Raw genomic sequence first — 12908 nt, forward strand, 5'->3', positions numbered from 1 at the left:
AAAAAGCTTTCATATTGATTTTTATCATGCAAGGGACCATTTAAAGGCATGTAATTCTGCTTTGGTACCTTATACTGAAACTTAATTCCAGATGAATTAAAGATTTGAAATACATTTTAAAAGGATATTTAAAGAAAATATTTTTAAAAACTTTGGTGGGGGAGGTCTTTCTGAGAATGACACAAAGTTCAGAAACCCTAAAGGGAATGGCTGTGATCGCCACATGTAATGTATGTCTGTACATTTAAAAACACATGGAATAACGATGGTTTTAAGAGTGTTACCAGTATGCTTAGTTGAGAACAGGGTCATTTAAGGGATGTCACAGCCACACTGTGATGCATATAGAAGGGAAGGGAAAAAAAAATCTAAAGGAAAAGACTGACAGATATGTGAACGTGAAAGTTTCAAACCAGTATGGCGCAAAATATCATTAACATACTGAAAGATAAATGGGAAACTGGGGGAAAATATTTGCACCATATAACAAAGAATTAAAATCCCTATCTTACAAAGAACACTAAAAACTAATCATTTTATAGGGTGTCTGGGATTTGCTTTAAAATAATCCAGGTGGGGGTGAGTAGCAGGTGAGGGTGACATGAAAGAGACTGGCCTCATGTAGATAATACTGAAGCTAAGTGTGGCCTACCTGGGGGCGCCATGTGCTTCTGAAAATGTGGCAGGTGTGCATAATACATGGCACTAGGTATTTAACAGTAATGACTGCTACTATGTGTCAGGGACTAGATGCTGGATATAAATTTTTAAAAATAGAAACACTCCACAGGGATGATAAACTTGAAAGGCACATTTCAAGAGAGGAAAGACATAGTAAATTTACATTTGAAAAGATGCCCAATAAAATACTAATTTTTTAAAAAGACGAAAATAAAAATAAAATCTTTTCAATCATGTTAACAAAGATTTTTTAAAGTTACTAATATCAAGTATATGTGAAAGTGTATCTTACAAATATACTTTCACGGTCTTACAGATTTTAGTAAAAAGTGTTAGTTGATATAATATCTCTGGATTTGGCAACATATAATTTAACGTAAGGAAACATTCAGGCATATGAACAAATACAGATGTTCATTACAAATTGTTTATTAAAGTGAAAAGCTAGAAATAACCTAAATATCCATTAACAGAGAGGGTGGTTAAAAAATTATAAAGCCACATATAATGCACATCTCTACATTTAAAAACACATGGAATAACGATGATTTTAAGAGTGTTACCAGTTTGCACTGGTATTAACTGGACACAAAAACTGGTGACGATAATATACATGCATTGGTAAGGAAAGTTGTTCATGATCTAGCATTTAGTGTAAACAACAAAAGAAGAACCAGTTTACATCCTGTATAGAATGATGCTATTTTTGCTTTTAAAAGTAGAATTAGAGGACTTCCCTGGTGGCACAGTGGTTAAGAATCCACCTGCCAATGCAGGGGACACAGATTCGAGCCCTGGTCTGGGAAGATCCCACATGCTGTAGAGCAACTAAGCCCAAGCGCCACAACTACTGAGCCTGTGCTCTAGGGTCCATGAGCCACAACTATTGAGCTCATGTGCCACAACTACTGAAGCCCACATGCCTAGAGCCCATGCTCCGCAACAAGATAAGCCACCACGAGAAGCCTGCACACCACAATGAAGAGTAGCCCCTACTCTCTGCAACTAGAGAAAGCCTGCTCATAGCAACAAAGACCCAATGCAGCCAATAAATAAATAAATAAATTTATTTTTTAAAAAAGCAGAATGAGAGATGTATATAAAACACCTGGAAGGATATACTTCAGGCTGTTAACAATTGTTCTCTCTCTTTGGTGGACAGAATTATGAAAGCCTCTCTTTTTATATTTCCCTGTTGTTTAAATTTGTTGTAATAAATAAATGTCACTTTATAACTGTGACCAAAAGATGGTTCAATTTTGGTTTTGGGGTTTTTTTGGCCATGCTGCACAGCATGTGGGATCTCAGTTTCCCAAACGGGGATCGAACCCATGCCCCCTGTAGTAGAAGTGCAGAGTCTTAACCACCAGACCACCAGGAAAGTCCCAGAAAATGGTTCAACTTTGGGGGGAACAAAAACAATTCAGAAAGTACACCAAATTTAGAAACAAATTAAGTTGGAACCAAAGTTATTACAGTCTACTTTTCAAAATTTTACTTAAATACTGTGTGATAAGGGAACTAGGATCGATTAAAAACATACCATGTCTAATGGATTACTGTACTGCCTTATAAATAGTACCTTGTAAGGGATGATGCGAAGGAAGTTACAATAAAGGAAAAATTGGAATAAAAAAAAAAACATACCATGTCTTGAATGAGATCCTATTTACAAAGGTGGATACATTTATCAAAACTTACCAGACTACACAGTTAAAATCTGTGCATTTGATTATCTGTAAACTATAACTCAAATGTACAAAATATGTATAAATTCACTGAGTCGAGGTCGAACCTAAGAAATACCAGGCAATGGGTCCTAAGACTGGAATCCCCAGTGTGAACTGTTTCACTTTGTCTTGTCTTCTGTGAACAAATCTGGAAGTCCCCAACTGTTAAACTGAGAGCAGCTTAGGTCTCATGGTAGAAAATACACAAGTTCAAACATCCAGGGGAATTCAAGCGAATTCTTTCAAACCCAAATAGTCTCAGGCATCTCCTGATAGAGGTCAAGCTTCTTCTGAATCTGGATCTAACAAGTTTTAACAACTCCTTACCACTAGAATTCCTCCCTGGATGCTCTCAGCTTACAAGGAACATTCTAAAGCAGATTTCTCTTGTTCCTTGATATCTTTTGCAATCAGAGGTCCTGGAGGACAGAGAGGGAAAGATGACGCTGGGTTTGGAGCTGAAGCAGTTCCCAGGAAGAAAACCACTCGATTTCCTCCTCAGCTTTCTGAGTACAGCATTCTGCGTGCTATTTTTGTAGCCTTCTTTTTCATAACCTAACAGTATATCCTGAGCCTTCTAAACTGCAGATGCTCCAATTCCCTATTACTGAGCTCCTAACCTGGTTTTATGTAACCAGCCGGGTGATTCTGAACGATTCACTTTACTTCTCTGGGCTTCTGTCTCCACCTGTCGAATGGGTGAGACAGTCCCTAGGTGACCTGTGAAGCCCAGGCTGGTCACTCGGGCTCAAAAGGCGTGCCTGGTTCCTACTCGGGACTGTCCTGTCCCCACATCACATCTGTCCCAAGCCTTCCCCACTTTCCCTTACCCTGGAGATCTAGCTAGAGCTCAGGTTACAGATTCGATTTTCAAGCTCCTTTCTGCTTTAATAATGGAGCTAGAGGTGAGAGACCGCAGACGTGAAGGAGAGACAATTAGGTCTGTTTGTTCCAGCTAAGCCTGCTCCCTGGAGCTGCTTCTGCTTTTGACCCAACTTCCAATTGCTTCTGAAATGTCTGACAGTCTACGTGAGGCAAAGGGGCACCCAGGCTCTGCTCCGTCCCCTGTGGACACCTGTGCCCCCTGCAGGGAGAACAGAGTGACGGCAAGTGTAGACCCTGCCTCACCACCACCCACCCCACCATGAGCAGGGCTCACCACACGCAGTGCAGGTAGGGAAAGTGGAAGGACGACAGCAGCTCACAGAAGGCCCGGTCACTGATCCAGCAGAAGAGGGCGAGAGTCCACCAGAGGCCCGAGAAGAGGCCCAGCTTAAAAACACGCACATTGTCACACCTGCCCAGGGATGCAAAGAACAGCTTGAGTCAGTCCTGGTCTCCTCCTACCTCGCTGGCACGTCTCTGCTTCCTCATGCCTCCCAGGCCCCCAGGCACCAGGGTTCCCACCCAACACCCCGTCACACATGCTCATGGATGTAAACACCATATGTACCCCGATGGCTCCAAAGCCACACTCCTCACCCAGGCCTCTCCTTGACTCTAGACTTACAAACCACATGTCACTTCTGACATGTCCACCCAATGTCCAGTGTTTGTTTATTTCTTTGTTGGCTGCATTGGGTCTTCATTACTGTGTACTGGCTTTCTCTAGTTGTGGTAAGCAGACATCTCACTGCGGTGGCTTCTCTTGTTGCGGAGCATGGGCTCTATGCGCGCAGGCTTCAGTAGTTGTGGCACGAGGGCTCTAGAGCGCAAGATCAGTAGTCGTAGCACACGGGCTTAGTTGCTCCGAGGCATAGGGGATCTTCCTGGACCAGGGATCGAACCCGTGTCCCCTGCATTGGCAGGCAGATTCTTAACCACTGCACCACCAGGGAAGTACCCAATGTCCAGTGTTGATCTAAATTTCACGTCCACAACAAACTCCTAACCCTTCCTTTTGCCCAATACTCACTCTTCTCCCAGCCCTCTCAGGGAAAGGTCACTCTGTGCTTTCAGGCCAAGAATCTTTTTTGTTGTTGTTGTTAATTCTGAAGTTGTTTTCTTTTTCTTTAAGAACTTTTATTGAGATACAATTGACATACAATAAACTGCATAGATTTGAAGTGTACAATTCGATATTTTTTTCTCATTAGTAGCCTATATATGGCAATCCCAATCTCCCAATGCATCCCACCCTCCCCCAATCCCCCCGCCCTCCCCCGCCCCCGCCACTTTCCCCAGTTGGTGTCCATGCTTGTTCTCTACATCTGTGTCTCTATTTCCGCCTTGCAAACCAGTTGATTTGTACCATTTTTCTATATTCCACATATATGTGTTAATATACGATATTTGTTTTTCTCTTTCTGATTCACTTCACTCTGTATGACAGTCTCTAGGTCCATCCATGTCTCTACAAATGTCCCAATTTCATTCCTTTTTACAGCTGAGCAATATTCCACTGTATATATGTACCACATCTTTTTTATCCATTCATCTATTGATGGACATTTAGGTTGCTTCCATGTCCTGGCTATTGCAAACAGTGCTGCAATGAACTCTGGAGTGCATGTGTCTTTTTGAATTACGGTGTACTCTGGGTATACTGGGCCAAGAATCTTGAAGTCGTTGTTCTCTTTCTCACACACCCGACATCCAATCCATCAGCTCCTTCATATATATCCAAAATCCGACCTCCTTCCATCACCTCCACCTGGGTCCAAGCCACCATCATCTCCTGCCTGAGTTATGGCAACCGCCTCCACCCACCCCTGCTCCTACAGTCACCTCTCAACACTCTGCCCAAAAGCCTCCCACATCTTCCCTTTTCCCAGAGGGAAAGCCAAAGTGCTCAGAAGGCCACAAGGCCCAGGTGTGCTGGCTTCTCCTCTGCCCTCTTCCCCTCCTCCACACTCTCCCCTCACTGCTCTGCTCATCGAACCCCCAGGGGCCTTTGCCAGTCCTCCGAAACCCCGGGCAGTTTCCTCCAGGCCTCAGCACTTGCTGTTCCTGCCACCTGGGAATGCTGTTCCCGCCACCTGGGAATGCTGTTCCCAGATATCCACGTGGCTCACCACCTCCAAGACTTTGCTCAAATGTCACCCATTGAGCCCTTTGCTGAGCACTGTTCTTAACAATCACTCCACCCCCTAAGTGACCGTCCCTATCACCTCCTTCTCTCCTCTAGTTCTCTCTGTAGCAATGACAGCCCCTCTGACATCCTCTGTGTTTTACTCATATGTTTACGGCCTGTCTCCCCACCAGCAGGTAAGGTGCTCACCGTTGCAACTCCAGCCCCTGGAACAGTGCCAGAAACACAGGAGGCTCTCAATGTTCTTGAACGAAGGAATGAGCTCTTACATACACTGGGCCGAAAGGGTTTTCTGAAACAAATCCCAACAGCTTAAAGGATATTTGAGGGCCGTTTTCTCTTCTTGTTACCAAATTGCTCACAAAGTGGGTGACTTCTGTTCCTAGGGAGAAATGCCCAGAGGCAGTTGGTGGGCTTCAGTAGTTGTGACATGTGGGCTCAACAGTTGTGGCTCTCAGGCTCTAGAGCGCAGTAGTCGTGGCACACAGGCTTAGTTACTCCAAGGCATGTGGGATCTTCGTGGACCAGGGATAGAACCCATCCCCTGCGTTGGCAGGCGGATTCTCAGCCACTGTGCCACCCGGGAAGTCCCCATTCTGATGTCTTTATCAACACTTTATCAATAATTGTTTTCCAAAGAGCTTTAAGAACTGTTAGCATTCTGAAATGGGTCTCTTACTTCCCGGGTCCGTGAAGGTTAATCAAAGCCGACAAGACAGAGTCCTTCCACTGCCAGGCAGAAAGCTTAAATTCCTCTTAAACCACCTTTGACCCTGCCTCTTGCCAATAATCAAAACAAACCCCAGAGGCAAAGCCATGGGAGGAAATAAATACATGTCTCCATTCAAAACAAAGACTGAGAGAAAGCTGATAACACATTACACAGAGGAACTCTCACAAAGGGGGATAAATATAAGACTTCAGTTAAGACCATCTAGGTCCATGACAATGAATCATGAATTAAAATGGATTTCTAAAAGTGGGTGCAGAGAGAGAAAGGACTGGAGGACACGGGGTTGGGGGGGGCGGGGGGCGAAGGGGAAGCTGGGACGAAGTGAGAGAGTAGCATAGATATATATATACTACCACCTGTAAAATAGATAGCCAGTGGGAAGTTGCTGTATCACAAAGAGAGATCAACTGGATGATGGGTGATGCCTTAGAGGGCCAGGGCAGGGAGGGAGGGAGGGAGTCGCGGGAGGGAGGGGATATGGGGATATATGTATAAATACAGCTGATTCACTTTGGTGTACCTCAAAAGCTGGTACAAAAATGTAAAGCAATTATATTCCAATAAAGAGCTTTAAAAAAAAAAAGTGGGTGCAGAGAAAAAGAAGCATTTTCAAAGAGCATTACAATAAGAGCAGTAGTTTAGATGTGTTTTAGTTGTGGCTGAATAAGACAGTCATAAACACACAAGAGCTAAACTGTTTCTGGATATCAGCCTGAACTCTGCACATACAACCTCCCACAAGAAAACGCTGATGGCAAAGGCTTCACCTGATAGACTGTAAATCAGAAACTAAGCTTTAGAGAAAGCAGCAGTGTTGCTTTGTATAGACATTCATTTATTTTTCCTTCTGTGTGTAAATGCAGTAGCCTCTCTAGGACTTTGCTTTTCCCCTTATTCTTGTCACATGAGCACATCTGTTCTCCCTTCTACAGAATTAGCTCTAGGCAGCTTGGTCCAGGCACCCACCAGGTCCTTGAGATGTCCCTCCTAAGCTAGTTTTGGATCACTGGGATACATTGCACTGCTCCCATTTCTGAAAATGAGATCAGTAACATTTTGAACCAAACCATCCAACTTGATGCTAATCCAAAAGTCAGGAACTACGCTTTGTGAGGAGTAACTCCTCTTCCACATTCAAGGGAAGTAAAAGAACCAGGAACTGGTTTATCCCCATCCCAGGGACAGCCTCAGGGCCAGGCAGGAAGACCGGCACCCACCTCCTTAGCTCGGCAATGAGCAGCGCCGTGCAAGGAACCCCCAGGGTCATCAGAGAGATGTTGTTGATGGCAGGCTTGACAAACGCCAGGCATGTTGTAACTGCAGACAGGATGCAGACCACCGCCTTGAACCTGCCCCTACGTGGGTGAAAGCAAACCAAATCCATAAGCAAAGGAGGTCGTGTTTGTTTGTTGAATGTTAGCAGAGTGCAGGCACTGCTGATGGGAGGGCAAGCTCAAAAGACATTCCGCACTAAGTACCAGGAGCCCAAAAACCATTCTCGTGCACTGGCGCAGTTATTCTAGGAATTTGTCCTTAGGAAACAATTTAACCATGAAAATGGTAAAATCAGAATCAACCTAAGTCCCTGAGGGTAAGATATGAATACTTGATTTTTTTTTAGCAGTACTTTTCTGTATTTTTTTTTTTTCAGATGTTTCACAGCATGATTGGACAAACTCTTTCTGTAAAGGGTCAGATAGTAAATATTTTAGGTTTTGCAGGTCATAGGGTCTCGGCCACAGCTACTCAACTCTGCCACTATGGACAATAAGTAAGCGAACAGGGGCTTCCTAGGTGGCACAGTGGTTAAGAATCCGCCTGCCAGTGCAGGGGACATGGGTTCGATCCCTGCTCCAGGAAGATCCCACATGCCGTGGAGCAACGAAGCCCGTGCACCACAACTATTGAGCCCATGTGCCGCAACTACTGAAGCTCACACACCTAGAGCCCATGCTCCACAACAAGAGAAGCCATGGCAGTGAGGAGCCTGCACACGGCAACGAAGAGTAGCCCCCACTCACTGCAACTAGAGAAACCCCACACGCAGCAACAAAGACCCAACACAGCCAACAAATAAATAAATAAATAAATAAATAAAAAGATGTAGTGATAGAAGCTTCAATAAAAAAAAGTTCATGTTAATTTACTTTAAAAAAAAAATAAGTAAGCGAACAGGCATGGCTGTGCACCAATAAAACTTGATTTGCAAAAACAGGCAAAGGGCCCATGTGGCCGAAGAATTAGTCTGCCAACCCCTGTTCTACAAGGTGAACTTGTATGACTTTTATAAGAAAAACAGAGACTATTTACAAACCATAAAACTTCCTAGATTAAAAGGAAAAAATGCCCTATGTGTCCAGCACACAAAAGTCTAAAATTCTATTGTCTGTATTTACTGACAATCCAGTCTAGTATTTTGTGTTAAGTTTTTGACATGACAAATCTTGGAAAAATAATTGACACCATCCTTACACCCGTCAGTGAAGGTGCTTTTGGTAGAAAGAGCTAGAAGTGGCGACGTGACCCTGGACACGCTCCTTCTTCTCTCCCTGGGACTCCATTTCCTTATCTATAAATTTCCTACCTAGTCTGGACTAGATGATCTCAAAGGCCACATCCATGACAAATTTAGGGGCGCATGATTTTCCTGAAGTTTCTGTTACTCCTCATTAGCACAATTTACTTTGGCCAAGAGCCCTGGAAAGGGTCACAGTTAGGAAGCTAATTTGAATGAAATTCCATTATAAAGAAAACAAGGTGCATTGAAACCTTCAAAATACAAATGTAAAAAGGAAAACCATTTATCATCAAGGCACAGGAAATCATTGATCAAGCTGCCAACTTTCTGACTGGAATGAACAGGAATTGCAGCCCTGAACTTCAACCAGAGGGAAAATATATGTACATGGGAAAGGATCCAGGCAGCAAATCTTCGGCAGAAACATGTTTTTCTCCCAGCCTTGGCCAGCATCCTTCAGCCACCAGATAAAAGTCTGCGGCTCAGCCGAGGACAGCAGTGTCACACAGCCCCCAGTCCCCACCACGCATATGGCCCTTGGGGACCCACAGTAACTCTATCACTGGGTTTGAGGTTCTGTGTCACCACAAGTCTTTGTGGCCTTTTAGATTGGATAAACACATAATCAGATACTTCCAAACTGTATCACGTCCCTGTATCCAATGGTTGAGGACTCGGACACAGGACACAGAGCAAGATGAGACGCACGTATGTTCACATTCTGCCTTCATCACTTAGCAGCTGTAGGATCTTTGGCAAGTCACTAAACTCCCCAAGCTTCAAGCTTTCCATGTGGAAATCAAGATACCTGCCCCAGGGTGTTTTTACAAGCGTTAAAGCACTCAACACAGTGCCTAGTACATGGTGTGTGCTAATAAAATCCATTATTTCTGTTATCTTGACCATCGTTTTGAGAATAAATGTTATTTTAAATAATATTATTGTTGACAATATCACATGCAGGGAAAAGCTGACTGAGCTGGTGCTGCAATCAGCAAAGGCTCTACATAGTCCTGCCAGAGAGTTCAAAGGCAACAAGCTTGATGAAACATGCTTTCTTTAAGGGGAACAAGGGCAGACACCTCCCTATCACTCCCCAGAGGGCCTGGAGGAATGTGCTTCTGGAAGGCGGCTTAACCAACAAGGACATCATGTGAATGCACGATTCTGCAACCAGCAGAAGTCAACAGAGGTCACCAGCCGACCCCAGAGTCACCAGAGGCCCTGGGGACAGAGAGAGCTGGAAATATCCAGGAAGCAAGGGGCCCCCGTCGGGTGTTTTCTAAACAACCCCTACTGTGGCCTCTGGTCCTGTTTTCAACTTTCCAGCCCATCATGGGCTCAAACTGAATATAAGGTCAGGGAACCCTTAGCACTCCTTGTTCCTGTATTCCCCAAACTAAAATACAGCAACCCAGGATCATCATCATCTTATTATTATAATAAAGCTGTTACTGTTGTTATCATTAGCTACCATTTAAAGCAATGATTTTCAACCCTATCAGGCCCTGAGCTGCTTTTTTATTTTTTTTATTTTTTGGCCGTGCCATGAGGCATGCAGGATCTTAGCTCCCCAACCAGGGATCAAACCCATGCCCCCTGCAGTGGAAGCACAGAGTCTTAACCACTGGACTACCAGGGAAGTCCCTGAGCCCTTTTTTTATACCAAAAGTTTGGTAATACCCCCTTTACTCTTCTGAAGTGAAATGGAATTTATGGATGATAAAACCTCCCATCACTGGGACCACCAAAAACATCCCAGATGGCCTGCATGGGATAGAAATGTCCCTGGCTAAGGTCCACTGCTTTCAACTCCACTTTAGGACTAAAATATAACCTATTTAGAACAAGCCCCTGATATTCACCGGACTCCAGCATTTGGTCCTGGAAGGTCCACCCCTGTTATTTTCTAAGTAAGGAACTAATATGGCCCAGAGAGTCTAAAATGCTGACCCCAAGTCATCCAGGCAGAGAGAGAGCAGGACAGGCAGACCCCAGCCTGCAACCTTACTATTCAGGATTCAAAAAGCAAAGCAGATCATAAAGTGAGGGCTGTCCCTAGAATTTGTAGACGCAACATCATGAAAACCACAGCAGGATAAATTCTTTAGAAAATGGACACAATTAGCCTACAACAGTTATTGTTTTTTTCTCAAAACAAAAATGTCAAATCATTAATAACTATCAACAGTTGAGTGTATATCCTGACAATTCTTCAGACATTCTAGGCAAGATGAAAGACGGCTCTTTTTAAAAAAATCCCACCAATTATTTCCATTTACATATGAACTTTACTAATCTCCCTGCTATTCTAGATACTTTTATCCTCAAAACAGCGACCCGTGTTAGCTATCCATAATAACCGCTAGCATTTAGTGAGTCTGTACTCTGTAAGAGACATTACACTATACACTTTATATGATTTTCCCATATATTTCTCACCCCCTAAGGTAGATGCTTTTACTATCTTCACTTTACAGATGGGCAAAATGAGGTATCAGAGCTTTAAAAAGAAAAGGTGGATTGTTACTGAAATCCGTTATTTGTCTGCTCCAAAGTCACTTAGGCAACATTCTCCCCTCTCTGCTCCAGAAATCTCACACTAGGACGACTCCTAATAGGTTTTTAGAAATATTCCAGTAAAGTCTAAATCACCCCCCCACAAAAAGGGGGGGCGGGGTTGAAGGGAGATAAATGTTAACCATCACGTAAATTCAGGCAACAAAACCACAAAATCCCCAGGCTCCAGAACTCCTGGTTTTGCCCTGGCATCTTTGGTCTGGCCTGCCATTCCACAGCAGAGCTGCCGCCTGTCCCCCCCCCGTCACGGGCGGTGAAGCCCACACAAAGAGGTTCGGCCTTCTTGCCTTCTTGCTCTCCTTCTTGGCAAATTGAAGGCCAGCAGAGCGGAAATCCTTATTTATAGTGAGCTACCTTTCCTGTAACATGCACCTTTCCTTTCTTTGTTCATTAAAATAATCAGTGTTAACCCTCTCCTTTAATTGGTGTGCGTCTCTCAGAAATGCCGGCCAGAAGTCCCCATGTGCCGTCGGTGATGAGGAAAGCTAACCCTGACGGAGGCGCTCACCGTGTTCTTAGCACCCTACGAAGTGCTCTGCAGGAGCATCTCACAAGAACCCTGAGGCGAACACCATTAGGCACCTAATTCTACAGATGAGGAAACAAAGAAGAGTCAAGGCACGTTATACAGTGTGTAAATAGGGAAGCTAGGAATGAAACCCAGGCGGTCTCCAAAGCCAGGGCTACAGACATATAGGGTGCTCAGTGCCTCCAAAGGACTCTCCCCAAACTGAACACACAGAGGTCACATCTTCCTTCCCCAGAGAAACGCTGCAGAGTGCTGGCGATGGAAAAGTGCCGGCTGGTCACAGACCTCCCTGCCGCAAAATGTGTTTCATTATTGAAGCCAGGAACTTTTCATTACTACAGCATTGCCCCATTTTCTTCTCTCCTGCACCCACCAAGTAACAAGAAAAAGATTCTCTATCATGAACACATTAAAAACTGTCTGGTGGAATTTCAAATCCAGGCCTCCAGAGCGCCACAAACAAAGAAAACTCTTATTTCCATTTTGTCAGCTTCTCACTCAGACCCCAAGACTTGAACAATCAGATCTAAGAGCACAGTGGTTCCTCAGCTCTCAACCTAATGCACGTGCGCTCAGGGACAGCATGGAGGTGACTGGTGGGCACCTTCTGAGACCACAGGAAAAGCCAAAAGGTAAGGGGTGTGTTTCTCAGGCAGAGGCCAAAAGTCCCCATGGCCAAGCTACCACGTGCCCGTGCAAAGTGGCATCTACCTCCACCCTTGCCCTTACCCCTGCCTCATCTGCCAAGGCTTTCCTTTTTTTTTTTTCTTTAAGAACTTTTATTGAGATACAATTGACATACAATAAACTGCATATATTTAAAGTGTACAATTTGATATTTTTTTCTTATTAGTAATGTATATATGGCAATCCTAATCTCCCAATTCATCCCCCCCAACTCCCCCCACCACCCGCTTTCCCCACTTAATGTCCATATGTTTGTTCTCTACATCTGTGTCTCTATTTCTGCCTTCCCAAGGCTTTCTGATCACCCCCCAGTCATTCTCCTGAAGCTGAACAAGGAAACAAGACACACGACTGAAACACAGCAGGTTGGCTTAGGCTATTTTCAGTTTCTAAAGTACACGTCCTCCATTCCAGAGAAG

General features: G+C 44.2%; 1 protein-coding gene across 5 annotated transcripts in view; it reads right to left on the reverse strand.

Moving 5' to 3' along the window:
* Positions 1-12908, reverse strand: part of ACER2 (alkaline ceramidase 2) — a 77977-nt gene that overhangs the window by 53175 nt on the left and 11894 nt on the right. For 3 of the 5 annotated variants that reach the window (XM_057722752.1, XM_057722751.1, XM_057722755.1), the window contains 2 exons: positions 7393-7530; positions 3571-3708 (listed from right to left, as the gene is read on the reverse strand). In XM_057722752.1, the coding sequence (XP_057578735.1) occupies positions 3571-3708; positions 7393-7530 (276 nt within the window). Of the gene's footprint in view, positions 1-1130; positions 2831-3570; positions 3709-7392; positions 7531-12908 lie in introns of those variants that run through there. The other 2 variants (XM_057722753.1, XM_057722754.1) reach the window with 2 other exon arrangements.

The sequence above is a fragment of the Hippopotamus amphibius genome, chromosome 2, assembly GCF_030028045.1.
Source record: "Hippopotamus amphibius kiboko isolate mHipAmp2 chromosome 2, mHipAmp2.hap2, whole genome shotgun sequence".
NCBI lineage: Eukaryota > Metazoa > Chordata > Mammalia > Artiodactyla > Hippopotamidae > Hippopotamus > Hippopotamus amphibius.